Here is a 19533-nt window from a genome sequence, read left to right as displayed (position 1 = left end):
ATTAGAATGATTCATCATATTCTAGGAAAATTAATATAGATATAAGATGTTCTTTGTTCTTAAAACATACCTGTTATTTTTACTCCTTCTTTTGTTTCTGCTGGCACACCAACACCAAACTCATTTTCTCCAGAGACTCGGAAGTAGTAAATTGCCCCTTCTTGTAAGTTGGTAACTTTGTAGGAGAGGCGGTTACAGTTGTTGGTCACAGAGACCCATGCTTTCTTACTGGCCTCACGTTTTTCTATGTGGTAATTCTTCACTGGTGCTCCACCATCGTTTTCCGGAACATCCCAGGATAACACTGCAGACTCTTTGGTTATATCATGTACAGTAATACTGGCCGGAGGACCAGGAGAATCTAAAACTTTGACAACTAAAGTCAGTGAAGCAGCGTTCAAAATATTCTGAATTGTTAACGTGTATTTTCCAGAATCACTTCTGTTGGCATTTTCAATAGTAAGTGATGTGCGAGAGTCTGTGGAATCAATATAAGCTCTAGTGCGGAGGTCAGTGTCTGGCTTACTCCACGAGACACTAGGTACTGGCCTTCCTCGGAAAGGTACGGTCATGGTAAATGAGGAACCAGCCTTGACAATCAAGGTCTTCTTCATTTCACTGTCAAGTTCAAATACAGGTTCTTCTTCTCTTTCTTTTGCTATTTGGGGATCAGAGCTATCACTGGGATCACTAGCACCAACCTTATTGATAGATCTTACTCTGAAAACATATTCAGCTCCTGTTGTTAGTCCACCTATGGTATATTCTGTGCCTCTTAAGTTCTGAATGGCAGTTTCCCATTCAGTCTCATCAGATTTTTTGTATTCTACAGTGTATCCAGTTACTGGGGCCCCACCATCAAACAAGGGCTTAACCCAGCTAATAGTTATATTTGTCTTGCCTGAGTCCACAATTCTGGGTTTGGATGGAGGAGATGGTAAGAACACTGGATCTTCTGCCCGAATTAAGGGAGAGGGTTCACTTGGAAGGCTCAGGCCAGCAGCATTTTCCGCATAAACCCGGTACTCATATTCACATCCTTCCCGAAGTCCAGTTGACTTCACTCTCAGATCATAAACTGGTTTTTTGTTTACACGCACCCATCGTAGGCTGTTTTTCTCTCGCCTTTCAATTATATATCCAGAGATTTCACTGCCTCCATCACTCTCAGGTCTTGACCAGCAAAGTGTCATGAACTCTTTGGTCACAGACGTAATTTCCAAAGATGTGGGTGGACTTGGAACTGTAAATGGATCTAGTGCCTTTACTGCCACACTCTCTAGGGGCTCACCAACACCATATTTATTAACGCCTGTTACTCTAAAGATGTATTCATTGCCTTTGAGTAACTTGGTTACTTTACAGGATGTTGTCCTTAATTCTCCTTCACATATTGTCCATGCGAGGCGGCTCGTCTCACGTTTTTCTACAATGTAATAGTCGATGTCTGCGCCACCATTTTCTTGGGGCGGTCCCCAGGAAAGAGAGCATTTCTCAGCTGTGAGGCCAGTTATTTCAAGTGGTCCTGCTGGTGGGCCAGGCTTATCAAGTACCTTGCAATTAATTGCCATAGACCGAGTTCCTGCAACATTCTTTAGTGTTAGTACATACTGCCCAGTGTCTCGTCTGACACAGTCTTTCACGGTTAACAGAGTATCATAGTCCGTTGAGACAATTTCTGTTCTTGCTCTTTCTTCAATTTCTACACCATCCTTGGCCCAGGAAATTACTGGCAGAGGTCGCCCTGCAATGTCTGCATGTATCTTAAGGACCTCTCCAGCTTTGACAACAATGACATCTCGGAACTTGACATCCATCATAATTCTTGGAGCCTCAACATCGTCTTTAACTGTAATAGGTCCAGTGGATTCAGATGGTTCACTAATGGAGTCAGCAGCATTCTTTGCAAAAACCCGGAATTCATAACGCTGATCTTCAGTAAGTTCAGTTACTTCAAAGTATGTTTCTTGTATGTTAGTAAAATTGCACTTCAGCCACCGGCCATCAGGTAGTTCTCTACGTTCGACAATGTATCCTGTGATCTTAGCTCCACCATCATAATGTGGTTTAGACCATTTAAGTGACACTGATTTTCTTGTGATATTTGTGACTTCAGGTTGTCCAGGAGGGTCACAAGGATCTCTTGCAGGGACTGGCTCACAAGACTTACTGCATTTACCAATTCCAGCAATATTCTCAGCATATACACGATACTCATACATCAGTCCTTCATCAAGGCCAGAGACTTTCATTTGAGTATCAGTGATGAGGATTTTATTTGCTTTTGACCAAAGAATACTGCTTCTCTCTTTATATTCAAGGTGATAGCCAATTACTTGACTTCCTCCATCATTTACTGGCACTTGCCAGGTTACAACCATGGTAGATTTTGTGGCATGTACAACTTTAGGAGTACCAGGAGGACCTGGGGGGCTGAATGGATACTCTGCAACAACAGGTGAAGATTCACTGTAGGAACTCTTGCCATAGCGGTTTTCTGCACAAACACGGAACTGATACTCACTTCCCGTTGTCAGACGAACTATTTTAATGGATGTTCTTGCAACTGCTTGTGAGACTGTGTGCCATGTTGTAGAAGTGGTTTCTCTCTTTTCAACGATGTAATTGCTAATTTGGCAGCCACCGTCATAGTCTGGAGGAGTCCAAGAAATTGTTACATTGTCACAGCTAACTTCATCAATATGTACAGGTCCTGGAGGTCCTGGTCTGTCAAGGACAATTACAGTAATAGGAACTGTTATGGATCCAGCACTGTTTGAAACACATAATTCATAAGTTCCAACATCTTCCCTTGAAGCTTCCTTAATAGATAGTGATGTTACAGTCTTTGAAGAAGAAACATTGACCCTTGTGGTTTCTTTAAGAATCTGACCATCTTTTTTCCAGCTTACAGTAGCTTGAGGTCTTCCTTTAAATGGAACATCAATCTTAAGTTGGTCTCTAGCCTTTACATTGAAAGTATTGAAAGGAAGCTCAACTGAGGGCTTTATTTCAATATCCCTTGCAATTACTGGCACTCCAAGTTGTCTTGGATCACTTCGTCCCTTTTCATTAACTGCAGCTACCCTGAAGGTATACTCTTCTCCAGCAGTTAGCCCAGATATAGTTGCTTCTAGAGTCTTGACTTGTGTGCAGGTGCTCCATTTTTCACTCCCTTTAGTCTGCATTTCAACTACATAACCAGTAATTTTGCTGCCACCATCACTTTCTGGTTTCTCCCACTTAATTGTAGCTGTGTTACGAGTCACATCGACAAGAGTTACTCTTCCAGGTGGGAGGGGTGGTTCAGAAACTTTAACAGGTTCAGCTGTTTCAGCTGGCAAACCAATCCCGTATTCATTGGAAGCCAAGACTCGGAAGTAGTAAGAACATCCTTCTTGTAGATTTTCAATTTTAAAAGAATTCTTAGTGCAATTGTTTGTAACAGTAGCATATGCTTTTCTTGTAGTTTCCCGTTTTTCAACAATGTAGTTTGTAATCTTAGCCCCACCATCAATAAGTGGTGGTTCCCAAGACAACATCACCGAGTCTTTCTTTACCTCTCTTACATTCAAATTCACAGGGGCACTGGGCGAGTCAAGAACTCTGACGTTAACAAAAGCTGTTTTGGAGCCACTGTTATTTTCTAGTGTCAGATTATACCGACCGCTATCAAATCTGGTAACGTTATCAATTACCAACATTGTGTATGAGCTGGTCACCTCAATCTGGGCCCTCTCAGTGAGAATGCCTTCGGCCTTTTCCCATTTAACTTCAGGCTCTGGTCGACCTTTGATTGTGACAAATAAGCGTAAAGTAGTACTTGCACGCAGAACGACCACCTTTCTGAGATCAGCATCAAGTTCTATTTCTGGTGGCTCTAGCCTCTCTTTAGCAACAACTGAGCCAGGTATAGTTGCAGGTTCACCTACACCTTCAGAATTGATGGCACAAATACGGAAGTTATATTCAGTATTTTCTTTAAGCTTGGTCACTGTGAACTGCTTTCCTTGTAATCCTGTTGGCGGAGTGCAAATTGTCCATTCATCAGCTGCATCTTCTTTGACCTCAACAACATAGCCCTTGACAGGTGCGCCACCATCATAAATTGGCTTATTCCATGCCAGGGAGACAGAAGATCTGGAAGTATCTGTTACTTTTGGATTACTTGGTGGACCTGGTGGATACAAAGCATCACATGCACGATAGAAAACAGATGGCTCACTAGGTTCACCCACACCAGCTGCATTTTCAGCAGCAACTCTGAACTCATAGGAATGACCTTCGGTAAGGCCAGTTACTCTGAGTCGGAGATCTGTTAGTGTTTTCTTGTTGCACTTGGTCCATCTAATACCTTCCTTATCTCGTTTTTCAAGAATGTAGCCCTCAATTTCAGCACCTCCGTCATCCACTGGGCGTGCCCATGTTACTACCATAGAGTCTTTGGTGATTGCTGAGGCTTCAGGTGGTGAAGGAGGACCTGGTGGTTTATAAGGATTACAGGCTATGACAGGCTCAGATTCCAAAGGCTCTCCAATTCCATATTTATTCACAGCCATGACACGGAAAATGTACTCATTACCAGGAAGAAGTTTAGTGACTTTGTAGTTAAGGGCCTGTACCTCAGTTGAAACCTGGGTCCAGGAGAGTCTGCTTGTTTCTCTCTTTTCAATGATGTAATGTGAAATACTAGCACCACCATCTTGTAAAGGTGGGTTCCATGCCAGGTAACATTTCTCAGCAGTCACTCCAGAAACTTTCAGAGGTCCTTCAGGGGGCCCTGGCCTGTCAAGTACCTTTACGGTAATTGGGATAGACTTTGTACCACCAACATTGCTGAGTTTCAGAATATATTGTCCTCCATCAGTACGTATGCAGTCTTTGACAACAAGAGTGGTTCTCTGAATAGTAGACTTAATTTCCATCCTAGCAGCTGTTTCTTCAAGCTCTCTTCCATCTTTTGACCAAACAATATCAGGTATAGGTTTGCCGCGGATATCAGCTTCAAGGACAAAAGTCTCTCCTGCATGAACAACGATTACATCTTTATATTTTGGATCCATCGAGGCATTTGGTGCATCAATTTCATCTCTTGCAGTGATGGCACCAGTGCTTTCAGATGGTTCACTTAAGTTGCCAGCTGCATTTCTTGCAATTACTCTAAATTCATATCTTTGGTCTTCTACAAGTCCACTCACTGTAAATTCAGTTTCTAATACATTGGTAAAGCTGGCTTTCATCCAGCGGCCATCAGGTAGATCTTTCTTCTCTACAATATAACCTGTTATTTTGCTACCACCATCATAGGCAGGTTTCTTCCATTTCAGTGTGACATTGTTTCTTGTAATAACAATGGCTTCAGGGCGACCAGGTGGGTCACATGGATCACGAGCGACAAAGCATTCTGACACTTTGCTAGGCTTGCCAATGCCAACAATATTTTCAGCAGAAACTCTGAACTCATACTCAAGGCCTTCATCAAGCCCAGTTGTTTTGAATTTGGTGTCTTGAATGAGAGTCTTATTTAATTTGACCCATAAAATGCTGTTCTTTTCTTTCTGTTCAAGATGGTAGCCAATAACTTTGCTACCTCCATCATTAACTGGCTCATGCCACTGCACAACCATTTGATCTCTTGAAATTGATGTCACAAAAGGAGTTCCAGGTGGTCCAGGTTCTTTAAATGGATATTGTACAATAACCGGTTTAGAATCCAGAGGGGCACTTTTTCCATACCTGTTTTCTGCAAAAATTCTAAACTGGTATTCAGTGCCTGTTTTCAGTTTGGTTACTTTTATCGTTGTTCTTGCAACTGTTGCTGATACTATATGCCAAGTGGTGGTAGTTGTATCTCGCTTCTCTACAATGTAGTTGCTTATTTGGCAGCCACCAGTATAGGCTGGAGGTTCCCAAGATATGACCACAAAGTCTGCACTAACTTCATCAAACCTAACTGGCCCAACTGGAGGTCCAGGCTTTTCCAAAACAATAATGCTGAGATTTTCTGTCGCTGTACCTGCACTATTTGTTGCTGTTATAGTATATTTTCCAAAGTCATCTTTGTTACTCTCTTTAATGTGCAAAATAGTTGAAGTAGCTGTTTCCTCAACATTTACTCTTGTTGTCTGTTTAAGAGGTTCACCATCTTTGACCCATGAAATTGTAGGTCTTGGTCGGCCGATAACTGGAATTTCAATTTTAAGATCTTCCCCAGCTTGGACACTGTATGTGTTAAATGGTAACTTAAAACTAGGCTGTATAGTCAAATCCTTGGCTATCACAGGAACACCAAGCACTCTTGGATCGCTTTTTCCTTTCTCGTTGTAAGCCTTGACACGGAACTGATATTCTTGTCCAGAGCTCAAACTAGTAACAACTGCGTTACAGACTTTGGATTCAGCCACAACACTCCATTTTTCTGTTCCTTTAGGCTGCATTTCAACAACATACCCCAAGACTCTGCTACCACCGTCATGTTCAGGTTTCTCCCACATCAACGAGGCACTGGTCTGGGACACATCAGTGAGTGTAACTTTTCCTGGTGGGGAAGGAGGTTCAGCAGCTTTCACAGCATCAACAGTTTCCACTGGAACACCAACTCCAAATTCATTTTCAGCCATAACTCTAAAGTAATAAATGGCTCCTTCTGTAAGATTCTCAACTTTAAAGCTTGTTTTACCGCATTTATTACTCACATTAGCATAGGCTTTTCTGGTTGACTCACGTTTGTCAATAACATAGTTCTTGACCTTTGAACCCCCATCAATGATGGGTGGTTCCCATACCAGAAGGACAGAATCTTTTTTCACTTCTTTGACTGTCAAATTCTGTGGTGGTCCTGGGGTGTCAAGAACTTTCACAGTTACAAAAGCAGATTTAGATCCACTGCTGTTTTCCAGCTTGAGAATGTATTTTCCAGCATCATTTCTATCACAGTTATCTATTGATAGTTGGGTATAGTTTACTCCCTTTTCAATTTGGACCTTATCTGTGAATTCACCTTCCTCTCGAGACCAGGTGATTTCGGGTGTTGGGCGACCTTTGAATGGAATGTGAATTCTGGCAGATCCACCAGCTCTTACAACGATTCCTTTCCTTAATTCAGAGTCAAGGTCAAGTTCAGGTGCTTCAAGTTTATCTTCTGGCTTCACAGTACCAGGAACTGATGTGGTCTCACCTAAACCGACTTTATTGAGGGCACAGACGCGTATTTTATACTCTTGGTGCTCAATGAGTTTTGCAATTTCAAATCGAGTGACTCTCAGGCCAGTCTGTGGAGTAACTATTTGCCATTCTTCTTCATCTGCTTTACAGATTTCTACTACATATCCTAGGATCTCACTGCCACCATCATAGATGGGCTTACCCCAGGCAAGTGTAATTGAATTTTTAGTGGTGTCTACAATGTGTGCATTTGTGGGTGGGCCAGGTTTGAACACAGGATCGCAAGCCTTGTAATAAACTGTAGCTGGACTTGGTTCTCCAACTCCAGCAGCATTTTCTGCAGACACTCTGAATTCATACTCGTGATCTTCTGTTAATCCCGTTACTCTTAGACGCAAATCTGTAATGCGGCGTTTGTTACATTTTATCCACCTAATGCCACTTCTGTCTCTTTTCTCTACAATGTAACCAATAATCTCACTTCCACCATCACTATCTGGACGGTTCCAACAGACGGTCATGGAATCCTTGGCAATGTTTGTGACTTCCAAGCTTTTTGGTGGTCCAGGAAGCACAAATGGATTTTTCATTAGTACTGGTGCGGATTCCAAAGGCTCTCCAACACCGTATTTGTTGACAGCCATTATACGGAAAACATATTCATTCCCTTCTAGGAGTTTGGTAACTTTCAGAGAATTGGTCACAACTTCCGAAGCAACAACAGTCCAGGCAAGTCGACTTGTTTCTCTCTTTTCAACAACATAGTGAGAAATGTCACTGCCACCATCTTGAAGTGGTGGAGACCATGTTAAAGAGCATTTTTCAGAAGTGACTCCAGTAACCTGGACTGGCCCTTCTGGAGGTCCTGGTCTATCTAGTACTTTCACATTTACTGGGAATGACTTAGAACCTGCAACATTGGAAGCTCTTAAAATATACTGTCCACCATCAATTCTAATGGCATCCTTTATAATAAGTAAAGCCTTGAAATCTGTGTTCTTTATTTCACATCTGGCAGATTCTTCAACTTCCTTATCTCCTCGTAACCACTCAATGGTAGGTAGGGGCTTTCCATGGACGTCAGCCTCAAGCCTGAATGTTTCTCCAGCATTTACCACAATCGTGTCTCTGAATTTTGGATCCATTGAAATTCTTGGGAGTTCAACCTCATCCTTGGCAGTTATTGGTCCAGTACTGTCAGAAGGTTTACTTATTGCCCCAGCGGCATTCTTTGCAATGACTCTGAACTCATATCTTTGATCTTCAGTAAGACCTGACACAGTAAATTGAGTTTCAATGACATTTGTGAAGCTGGCTTTCATCCAGCGACCCTCCGGCAAATCACGTTTCTCTACAATGTAACCTGTAATCATACTTCCACCATCATATGCAGGTTTGGTCCATTGTAAAGTGATTTCATTTCTTTTAACCATTATTGCTTCTGGGGTTCCTGGTGGGTCACAGGGATCTCTGGCTACATAGCATTCAGAATTCTTGCTTGCTTTGCCTACTCCAACAATATTTTCAGCATAAACTCTGAATTCATATTCAATGCCCTCTTCCAGATTGAGTGCTTTAAACTGGGTGTCATGAATAATAGTTTTGTTGGCTTTTGTCCATAAAATACTATTTCTTTCCTTTCTCTCAAGGTGGTAACCTATGACTGGGCTCCCACCATTATTGATTGGTTCATGCCACTGAATGACCATGGAGTCTTTGGAAATGGCTGTGGCAAATGGTGTGCCCGGGGGGCCTGGTTCTTTGTAGGGATATTGAGCTACAATTGGATCAGACTCCAAGGCAAAGCTTTGTCCATATCTGTTTTCAGCAAAGATTCTGAATTGGTATTCTGTACCAGTTTTCAGTTTGGTCACTTTGAGTGTGGTTCTGGCAACAGTAGCAGAAACTGTATCCCATACTGTGGTGGTTGTATCTCTTTTCTGAACAATGTAGTTGGTGATCTGGCAGCCCCCTGTATATACTGGGGGATTCCAAGATAGTGTAATACTTTCAGCACTGACTTCATCAAATTTAACAGGTCCTTTTGGAGGATCAGGTTTATCTAGAGTTGTAATTTCAATGGATGCTGTTTTCTGACCCACAACATTAGCAACTGTGATTCCATAATGTCCACCATCATCCTTATGAGTTTCTTTAATACTGAGTATAGTGAGGTCAGGTGAGTCCGTGACATTGACTCTTGTAGTCTGCTTCAGTGGAAGATCATCTTTAGTCCAGGTAATGGTTGGCTTAGGACGTCCAGCAATTGGCACTTCTATTTTCAAGTCTTGGCCAACCTGTACACTGTAATTGTTGAATGCAGGTCTTACATCTGGCTCAATGACCAGATCTTTGGCAACTATTGGAACTGCAAGGGACCTAGGATCACTTCTTCCCTTTTCATTTACAGCAACAACTCTAAAGAGATATTCTTCTCCCTGAGTTAGGTTAGTAATTACTGCTTCAAGGGACTTGACACGAGCACACTCTGACCATTTCTCACTGTGTTTAGCTTGCATTTCCACAATATACTGAATGATTTTGCTGCCACCATCATGTTCAGGCTTTGTCCAACTCAAAGAAACACTGTTTCTGGTGACATCATCCACAGTTATTTTTCCTGGAGGTTGTGGGACTTCTGCAACCTTAATTGGATCAGTAGTGTGGGCAGGAAGGCCAATACCATACTCGTTCTCAGCTGTGACTCTAAAGTAGTAACTGCATCCTTCTTGGAGTTGATCAATCTTCCAAGAATTCTTATGGCAATTTGTTACAACTGCAGCATATGATTTTCTTGTGGCTTCACGTTTCTCAACAATGTAATTTTTAATTTTGGATCCTCCATCCAAAAGAGGAGGTTCCCAGGTAATAGATACTGAGTCTTTAGTGATTTCTGTGACTTTCAGATTAACAGGTGGACTTGGTGTATCCAGGACTCTCACAGTAACAAAGGCAGACTTTGTTCCACTGCTGTTTTCTAATGTGAGAGTATATTTTCCACTATCGTATCGGTTGACGTTGTCAAGAACAAGAGAGGTGAAACTGCTAGTGACATCAATTATAGCTGCATCTCGGATTTCACCATCCATCTTCCCCCATTTAACTTCTGGTGTGGGACGACCTTTAATAGGAACAAATAGCCTTAAGGAGCCACCTGCCCTTATATTTATAATTTTCCTTAGTTCTAGGTCAAGCTCAATGTCTGGGGCTTCCAATTTTTCTTCAACTATAACAGGTCCAGGGACATCAGCATGTTCTCCAACTCCAGCTTTATTAATAGCACAGATACGGAAGTTGTATTCATGCTTTTCCAACAGCTTTTCTACTTCTATATTTGTTTTATTGATTCCAGTTGGTGGAGTGCACATTGTCCATTCACCAACACTCACATCACATTTTTCAACAATGTATCCTTGGATTTCACAGCCACCATCATATATTGGTTTGCTCCAAGAAAGGAAGACAGAAGATCTGGTAATATCCACAACTTTGGGATTGTTTGGAGGTCCTGGTTTATAAATAGGATCACAAGCCTTTTGGTAAGCAGAAGGTGGGCTTGGCTCACTAAGTCCAGCAGCATTCTCAGCTGAGACTCTGAATTCATAATCGTGATTTTCTATGAGTCCAGTTACTCTCAGGCGCAATTCTCCAATCAGGCGTTTGTGGCACCTTGTCCATCTAATGCCCTCCTTATCCCGTTTTTCAAGAACATATCCAAGAATCTCACTGCCACCATCAGATGCTGGTCTTTCCCATACAACAGTCATTGAGTCCTTGGTCACTGTTGTGATTTCTGGGGCCTTTGGTGCATCTGGCACTACAAACGGATTCTTGGCAATTACTGGTTCAGATTCAAGAGGTTCGCCAACACCGTATTTGTTTACAGCCATTATACGGAAAACATATTCGTTGCCTTCAAGAAGCTTAGTAACCTTATGGCTGAGAGTTTGCACATTGGCATCAACCAGGGTCCAAACTAAGCGGCTGGTTTCTCTCCTTTCCACAATATAATTTATGATGTCACTCCCACCATCCTGTAGCGGGGGTTTCCAAGCTAGTGTGCATTTTTCTGCTGTCACTCCTGATACAACAACAGGTCCTTCAGGTGGCCCTGGTCTATCAAGAACTTTGACGTTTACAGTAACTGATCTCTCCCCTGCGACATTTTTGGCCTTTAGTATATAATTTCCACTGTCAACGCGTACTGCGTCCTTTACGCTGAGACTGGTGGCAAAGTCCGTGCTCTTTATTTCTAATCGGGCTGTATCTGAAAGCTCCTGATCGCCTTTTACCCACTGAATGGTTGGTATCGGTTTGCCATAAATATCTGCATCAACCCTGAATGACTCGCCAGCATGAACCACAATCGTGTCTTTGTATTTTGGATCCATACTTATCCGTGGTGGCTCTACCTCATCCCTTGCTGTTATTGCTCCTGTGCTTTCTGAAGGCTCACTGAGCACTCCTGCAGCATTTCGAGCTATGACCCGGAACTCATATCTATGATCTTCAACTAGGCCAGTTACTTCAAACTGAGTGTCAATGACATTTGTAAAACTGGCCTTCATCCAACGACCCTCAGGCAATTCTTTCTTCTCAACAATATAACCAGTGATCTTGCTTCCACCATCATAAGTGGGTTTCTTCCACTGGAGAGTCACAGAATTTCGCGTGACAATAATTGCCTCTGGCCGTCCTGGTGGGTCGCATGGGTCACGAGCTACATAGCATTCTGACACCTTGCTTGGCTTGCCGATGCCCACGATGTTCTCTGCGGAGACTCTAAATTCATATTCAATGCCTTCATCGAGGCCAGTTGTTTTAAACTTGGTTTGAGGAATAGGTGTTTTATTCAACTTCACCCAGAGGATACTATTTCTTTCCTTGCGTTCTAGATGATAGCCGATGACTTTGCTACCTCCATCACTGACTGGCTCATTCCATTGTACTTCCATGCTGTCCCTGGAGGAGAGTGTTACAAATGGTGTGCCTGGTGGACCAGGAACTTTGAATGGATACTGGGCTACAACAGGCTCTGAATTGAGGTAGGTACTCTTTCCATATCTGTTTTCAGCTGCAATCCTAAACTGATATTCACATCCAGTCTTTAATCTGCAAGCCTTTATTGTTGTCCTTGCAACAGTAGCTGACACAATTTGCCAGGTGGTTGTGGAAGTGTCCCGTTTTTCTACAATGTAATTATTGATAGAACTCCCACCATCATACTTAGGTGGGCCCCAGGAAAGAGTAATACTATCAGCTGTCACTTCATCCATTTTAACTGGTCCAGTTGGAGGCCCTGGTTTGTCAAGAACAATAATATTAAGGGTTTCAGTAGCTTCACCAGCCGAGTTTGTCAATTTAACTGTGTAATGTCCAACATCTTCTCGGCAGGCTTCCTTTATTGTCAGTAGTGAATTATTTTCCGTGCTCTCTGCATTTACTCTAGTTGTCTGCTTCAGTGGTACATCATCTTTATGCCACGTAACAGCAGGTGTAGGGCGTCCAATGAATGGAACATCAACTTTTAGGTCTTCACCTGCCAGTACAGTGAAAGTATTGAACAGGAGTTTGAAGGCTGGTGGGATGACAAGATCTTTGGCAATCACTGGCACACTCAGTTGTCTAGGATCACTGATACCCTTTTCATTCTGAGCTGAAACACGGAAAGAGTATTCTTCACCCTGAATTAATCCAGTTATAGTGGCTTCGGTGACTTTGACTGTGGCACATGTGGCCCATTTGTCACTACCTTTGCTCTGCATCTCAACAATGTAGCCTAGAATTCGGCTGCCTCCATCATGCTCTGGTTTTTCCCAAGACAGTGACACGCTATTTCTGGTGACATCCATCAAAGTTATTTTTCCTGGAGGAAGGGGTCGTTCTGATGCTTTCACAGATTCTGCAGTTTCAGCAGGCAGCCCGATGCCATATTCATTTTCAGCAAGAACCCTGAAATAGTAACTACACCCTTCTTGAAGCTGGTCTACCTTCCAGGAAGTCTTGTGGCAATTTGTTGCAACAGTTGAATATGCTTTTCTTGTTGATTCCCTCTTTTCAACAATATAGTTCTTTATTTTTGAACCACCATCAAGGAGGGGAGGCTCCCATGTCAATGTGACAGATGTCTTAGTGACCTCCTTTACCTTAAGATCCTGTGGAGGGCCTGGTGTATCTAGTACCCTAACATTGACAAATGCAGACTTGCTGCCTGAGCTGTTTTCTATAGTTAGTATGTATTTGCCACTGTCGAATCTGTTTACATTTCCAACAATGAGCAGGGTGTAAGAGCTTGTGGATTCAATGCTAGCTTTATCTAAAGATTCTCCATGTTCCCGGGTCCACTTCACCTCAGGTGCAGGCCTTCCTTTGATTGGAACAAAAAGTCTCAGGGTACAACAAGCCCTTATCGTAACAACTTTGCGCAGGTCAGCATCCAGCTCAATCTCTGGAGGTAGCATCCTATCTTCAGCCTTTGGAGTTCCAGGAACAAGTGCAGGTTCTCCCATTCCTTCAGAATTCATGGCATAGATTCGGATTTTATATTCCTGATTCTCTTTGAGGTTGGTGATGGTGTAAGAAGTTGCCTTGAGCCCAGCTGGTGGAGTGACAATCTGCCATTCATCTTCCTCTGGCAGGGCAATCTCAACAATATACCCAGTGATTTCTGAGCCACCATCGTAGATTGGTTTATTCCAAGCAATTGAAATGGATGATCTGCTTGTATCTAGAACACGTGGGTTACCTGGTGGGCCGGGCTTAAACACAGCATCACAAGCTTTATAAAATGGACTGGCAGGACTTGGTGCACTAATTCCAGCAGCATTTTCAGCCATAATCCTGAACTCATATTCGTGTCCTTCTGTCAGTCCAGACACTTTATATCTTAAATCTGTAAGAGTTTTTTTGTTGCATTTAACCCAGCGTTGCCCAGCTTTATCATGTCGTTCTACAATATAATTGATGATTTCACTTCCACCATCAGAGTCAGGATGTCCCCAGCAGACAACCATTGAATCTTTAGTAATAGCTGTAACTTCAGGGTTTTTGGGTGGATCAGGGGGTCCATAAGGGTTTACTGCAAGCACAGGCTCTGATTCCAGTGGTTCTCCTACTCCATATTTATTTACAGCCATGACGCGGAATATGTATTCATTGCCTTTCAAAAGTTTAGTGACCTTTAGTTTGGTCACTTGGACTTCGGAGGCTACATTAGTCCATGCCAATCTGCTGGTTTCACGTTTCTGAACTATGTAATGATCAATTTTGGCACCTCCATCATCCAGTGGAGGCAGCCATGACAACACACATTTTTCTGATGTCACTTCGGATACAGTTAAAGGTCTTTCAGGTGGGCCTGGTCTATCAAGAACTTTGACATTGAAAATATGCTTAGCAAAACCACCAGGATTAGTTGCTGTAAGGGTATAGGCACCACTGTCTCTTCTTGATGAATCCTTGTTTACCAGATTAGTTGAGAAATCCGCAATTCTTATTTCTAACTTTGCTGTGCCTTCAAGCTCCTTTCCATCTTTGGTCCATTCCATTGTTGGAGGTGGGCGACCTGAGACATCAGCTTCTAGCTTGAATGTTTCACCTGCTTTTAATATAACTGTGTCTTTAAATTTAACATCCACCATTATCCTTGGTGCTTCCACATCATCCCTGCACGTGATAGCATCTGATGGCTCAGATGGTGGACTAATAGCACCAGCAGCATTTTTAGCAATGACACGGAATTCATAGGCAGCATCTTCTGTTAGGCCGCTGACTGTAAATTCATTCTCCAAAATGTTGCTGAAGTTGGCTTTCAGCCACCGTCCATTGGGAAGGTCTCTCTTTTCAACTATATAACTAGTAATTTTAAAGCCTCCAGTATATTCAGGCTTAGCCCATTTAAGCGTCACTGTGTGTCTAGTAATATTTAGAGGAACTGGTTTCCCAGGTGGGTCAATGGGATCTAAAGCAAGCATGGGTTCAGATGGCTTGCTTGGCTTGCTTTTGCCTGCCATGTTTTCTGCGATCACTCGGAATTCATAAGCAATACCATCTGTAAGTCCACTTGATTTGAAAATGTTGCCTGGTACTAATGCTTTGCTCACAGTCTGCCAGAGAATACCGTTTCGTTCTTTTCTTTCAATGTGATATCCTAAAATAGGGCTTCCACCATCAGTAAGAGGTTCATGCCAGCTAATTGTTATTGAATCCTTGGTAACCGCCGTCACCTGAGGGGTCCCAGGAGGCCCAGGAACCTTAAATGGATAGCTGGCAACTACAGATGCCGAGGTGATTGGTGGTCCAACTCCATATCTATTTTGAGCTTTTACCCGGAATTGATACTCCACTCCAGTAGTAAGGCGAGTGGCTTTATAGGTAGTGCGTATAACGGTGGTGGCTAACTCAACCCACGTAGTACTGTCAGTCTGTCGCATTTCTACAATATAGTTGCTTATTGGTACACCTCCATCGTTCTCAGGTGGGTCCCAAGAGAAGGTTACAAAATCAGATGAAACTTCATCAAATTTGATTGGTCCAGTAGGTGGCCCTGGGATATCATGGACTTGAATGGTGATGGTATCACCAACCTCTCCTACAATGTTTCTTGCTGTTAATGGATAGGGCCCACTATCACTTCTTACACACTCATTGATATTTAAGATGGTTGAAGTTGCTGTATTTTCAACATTAACTCTCTGTGTCTGTTTAAGAATTTGGTCTCCTTTTTTCCACGTAACTGTGGGCTTTGGTCGACCAAGCACTGGAATTTCAACTTTGATGTTGTCACCGGCTCTGGCAATGACTAATTTCTGATAAATGCCACGGAGATCCAATTCTGGAAGCGATGTCTGCTCCTTAACAATGACAGGTCTGCTTTCTCTAGGCGCACTTCTTCCTGCACTGTTCACTGCCATCACTTGGAAGGTGTATTCTTCCCCTTCAGTTAGATTCTTCACAACACATTCTAACCCTTTCACAGTTGTGATATGGGTCCATTGGTCAGAGCCTTTTCTCTGGGCTTCAATCACATAGCCAGTGATCTTACTGCCACCGTCGTGCTTTGGTTTAGGCCATGCTAGGCTGACTGTGCTCTTAGTTATGTCCATAATGTTAAGACTGTCAGGTGGTGATGGTGCTTCGGAGGCTTTTACAGGTTCTGTTGTTTCTGCTGGCTCACCAATTCCATATTCATTTTCTGCCATCACTCTGAAGAAGTATTCACATCCTTCAGTCAAGCCAGTAACTTTATATGTGCATTTATGGCACTTAGTGGTGGCTGTGGAATAAGATTTCCGTGTTGCTTCTCGTTTTTCCACAATATAGTTTGTTATACGTGAGCCCCCATCTATCAGAGGGAGGTCCCAGTGGAGGGTGACACTGTCCTTTGTGATGTCCGTAGGCCTTAGGTTAAGGACAGGTCCTGGGGTATCCAAGACTCTGACATTAACGAAGCCACTTTTCTTCCCAGCAGGGTTTTCAATGGTCATGACAAATTTACCAGTGTCGTATCTGTTACATTCTGGTATAATCAAAAGAGTAAATGATTCCGTGTTCTCAATGTTAGCTCGGTTTTTAAGGTTGATACCGTCTTTGGTCCATGTCACTTCAGGAGCAGGACGACCTTTAATTGGGACGAATATTCTAATGCTGAGTCCTGCTCTAACAACAAGTGTTCTTCGAAGCTCAGCATCTAGTTCAAAATCAGGAGCCATTTCCCGTTCTACAATTTCAACATCTGGAATCACTGCTGGCTCCCCAATACCTGCATCATTGATGGCTCTGATTCTAAAATTGTATTTTTCTTTAGTCTGAAGATCAGAGACAACAAATTGAGTGATTCGGAGAGCAGTTCCTGTTGTGTCTTTTATCCAGGCCTCATCTCCTACTTTTTGATGCTCTACAACATAACCAGTGATTTCAAGTCCTCCATCATAATGAGGCTTGCCCCAGGCCAAAGAAGCAGATTTCTTGGTAGTATCAGTGATGTGTGGATTTGAAGGTGGTCCCGGGGGATCTGAAATAGAAACAAAGACACAAAAATGTATATTAAGAGTTTAGCTTTTGGATAACTTCTATGAAATATTGGTACTCCCACATGAGTGATGTTGAAAAAAATAAATACTAACATGCTACATCTTTCATTAGAACAGGATTTGAAGCATCACTAGGTGGACCAATTCCTGCTTTGTTTTCTGCACTGACACGGAATTCGTAGGTATTTCCTTCTTGCAGTCCTGTTACTTTGCATCTGAGATCTGAAACTGGCATCTTTGTTGCTCTCACCCATCGCAAGCCTTTCTTTTCTCTCCTTTCAATGTGATATCCTGTGATTTCACTACCACCATCATCAGCTGGTCTTTTCCAGCTGACAGTGGCAGTGTTTTTAGTGACATTTGAAACCTCTGGTTTTCCAGGAGGGCCAGGGGGACCTGAAAAGGAAGTAAATTTATGAGAAATCCATGATTTCACAAACTGTGCTACAAATGTTAACAGGTCAGTTGTCTTATACACTCTACATACCAAATCTGTCTACCATTTTGACAGGTTCAGACTGTACAGATTCTCCTTTCCCATACTGGTTTACAGCTGAGACCCGGAAGAGGTACTCATTTCCTTGGATAAGTTTGGTTGCCACATGCCTGCAAGACTGAATATCTTCAGCAACCACTGTCCACAAAAGTCGGCTGGTCTCTCTCTTTTCAAGAACATAGGACTTAATCGGTGAGCCACCATCTTCCAATGGAGGTGTCCACGTAAGTGTTGCTTTTTCAGCAGAAACATTACTGATTTCAATGGGACCTGGGGGGCCAGGTACATCGAGGACTGTTACCTTCACATGTTCTTCCTTTGTGCCAAAAGGATTGGTAGCAGTAATGGTATATTCACCAGCATCTTTTCTAGTGGCGTACTTGATAGTAAGCATGGAAGATGTTGGAGTCGAAGATATCTGAACGATATCTGATGGTCTAATGTCTTTTCCGGCCCTAGACCAACTTGACTTTGGAAGGGGCTTGCCAAGAATGCTAATGGCACTCAAAACAATGGTATCTCCTGCTTTAATTGTTAGCCCATCTTTTATTGTGGGATCAAGGACGATGGTTGGTGCCTCTGCAAAGAAAAAAAATACATTTTAATCAAAAAAGGAAGGCAGCTTGACTTGCCATTTTTTATATGTATAAAAGGTAAAATACACCTACCATATTCATCCTTGCAAATAATGGTTCCTGTACTTTCTGATGGGGCACTGATAGCACCTGCTGTATTCTTCGCTCTAACTCTGAATTCATATTTCCCACCTTCAACAAGGTCAGTTACGGTAAAGGCACAATCTGGGACATTAACATGGTTGGCTTTCGTCCAAGATTTGGAAGGTAGATCCCGCTTCTCCACTATATAGCCAGTCAACTTATGACCACCATCATATTTGGGTTCAGTCCAGATGAGGGTCACCGAATTCCTTGTTACATTAATAACCTCAGGTTTGCCAGGAGGATCTAAAACAAAGCAAAAGAGTCAGTCAAATACCGATGTTTTTTTGTTTGTTTTGTTTTCATGCAGAAAATACACACAGACTTTTCTTTGTATAGTGACTTACCAATTGGATCAAGTGCCACAACTGGCTCTGATGGCAGGCTTGGCTTGCCCACTCCCGCTAAGTTGATTGCCATAACTCGGAATTCATATTCAAGACCTTCAGTTAATCCAGTCACTTTGAAGTCTCTCATCCTAATGGGAGTCTTGTTAGCTCTCTTCCACAAAAGGCTGTTCCTTTCCTTGAACTCAATATGATATCCTACAAAAAAGACCAAGTGAATTTGTCAATTCAGGTAGAAAATACGAATGTCACCTGTGTTTTAAATATATGTTTTTGCCCAAATGGTTAATTTGTGGACATAATATGGAGTAAATAGTCATTCTTGCTAGTATCTACAATTTTATTACCCTAGGGCATAGGGCTATTCTCTCTTAGAATCTGTGTATTTATTGCATCTTCTGTTGAAAAATCCTAACTTACAAAAATAGATATCACTAAGAAAGCCTTTTCTTGTTAACTATTAGGAGATTTTCATTGAAATCAAGTATTAGCTTAATTAATGCTTAATGTATGAATGTATAATATACTGAAAGGAAAAACATTATTATATACGCAGGTAGTGCTATAAATAAGGAACACACATTCAGCTTGTTTTCAGGGAGGAAGATGTGGAAGCAACATTAATGTACAAGCTGTGGGATAAGAGCAAATTAAATACCTGTAATTGGAGAGCCACCAGTTTTCCTGGGGTCAGTCCAAGTTAGAGATACTGAATCATGTCTGACGTCTACAATATTGGGAGGTGGGGGAGCATCAGGCACATCTAGGAAAAAGTA

At 42.3% G+C, this 19533-nt stretch overlaps 1 protein-coding gene across 5 annotated transcripts in view; it reads right to left on the bottom strand.

The window, feature by feature from the left end:
• Positions 1 to 19533, bottom strand: part of TTN (titin) — a 273279-nt gene that overhangs the window by 32391 nt on the left and 221355 nt on the right. For all 5 annotated transcript variants that reach the window (XM_047083326.1, XM_047083327.1, XM_047083329.1 and 2 more), the window contains 6 exons: positions 19416 to 19520; positions 18758 to 18955; positions 18360 to 18656; positions 17683 to 18270; positions 17289 to 17591; positions 71 to 17176 (listed from right to left, as the gene is read on the bottom strand). In XM_047083326.1, the coding sequence (XP_046939282.1) occupies positions 71 to 17176; positions 17289 to 17591; positions 17683 to 18270; positions 18360 to 18656; positions 18758 to 18955; positions 19416 to 19520 (18597 nt within the window). The remainder of the gene's footprint in view (positions 1 to 70; positions 17177 to 17288; positions 17592 to 17682; positions 18271 to 18359; positions 18657 to 18757; positions 18956 to 19415; positions 19521 to 19533) is intronic.

This window comes from Lynx rufus, unplaced genomic scaffold (assembly GCF_022079265.1).
Source record: "Lynx rufus isolate CCGP_SWC_20201006 ecotype Redwood Valley unplaced genomic scaffold, mLynRuf1.p SCAF_2, whole genome shotgun sequence".
Classification (NCBI taxonomy): domain Eukaryota; kingdom Metazoa; phylum Chordata; class Mammalia; order Carnivora; family Felidae; genus Lynx; species Lynx rufus.
The sequence above is the reverse complement of the archived record's forward strand: the minus strand, read 5'-3'. Positions and strand labels throughout refer to the sequence as shown.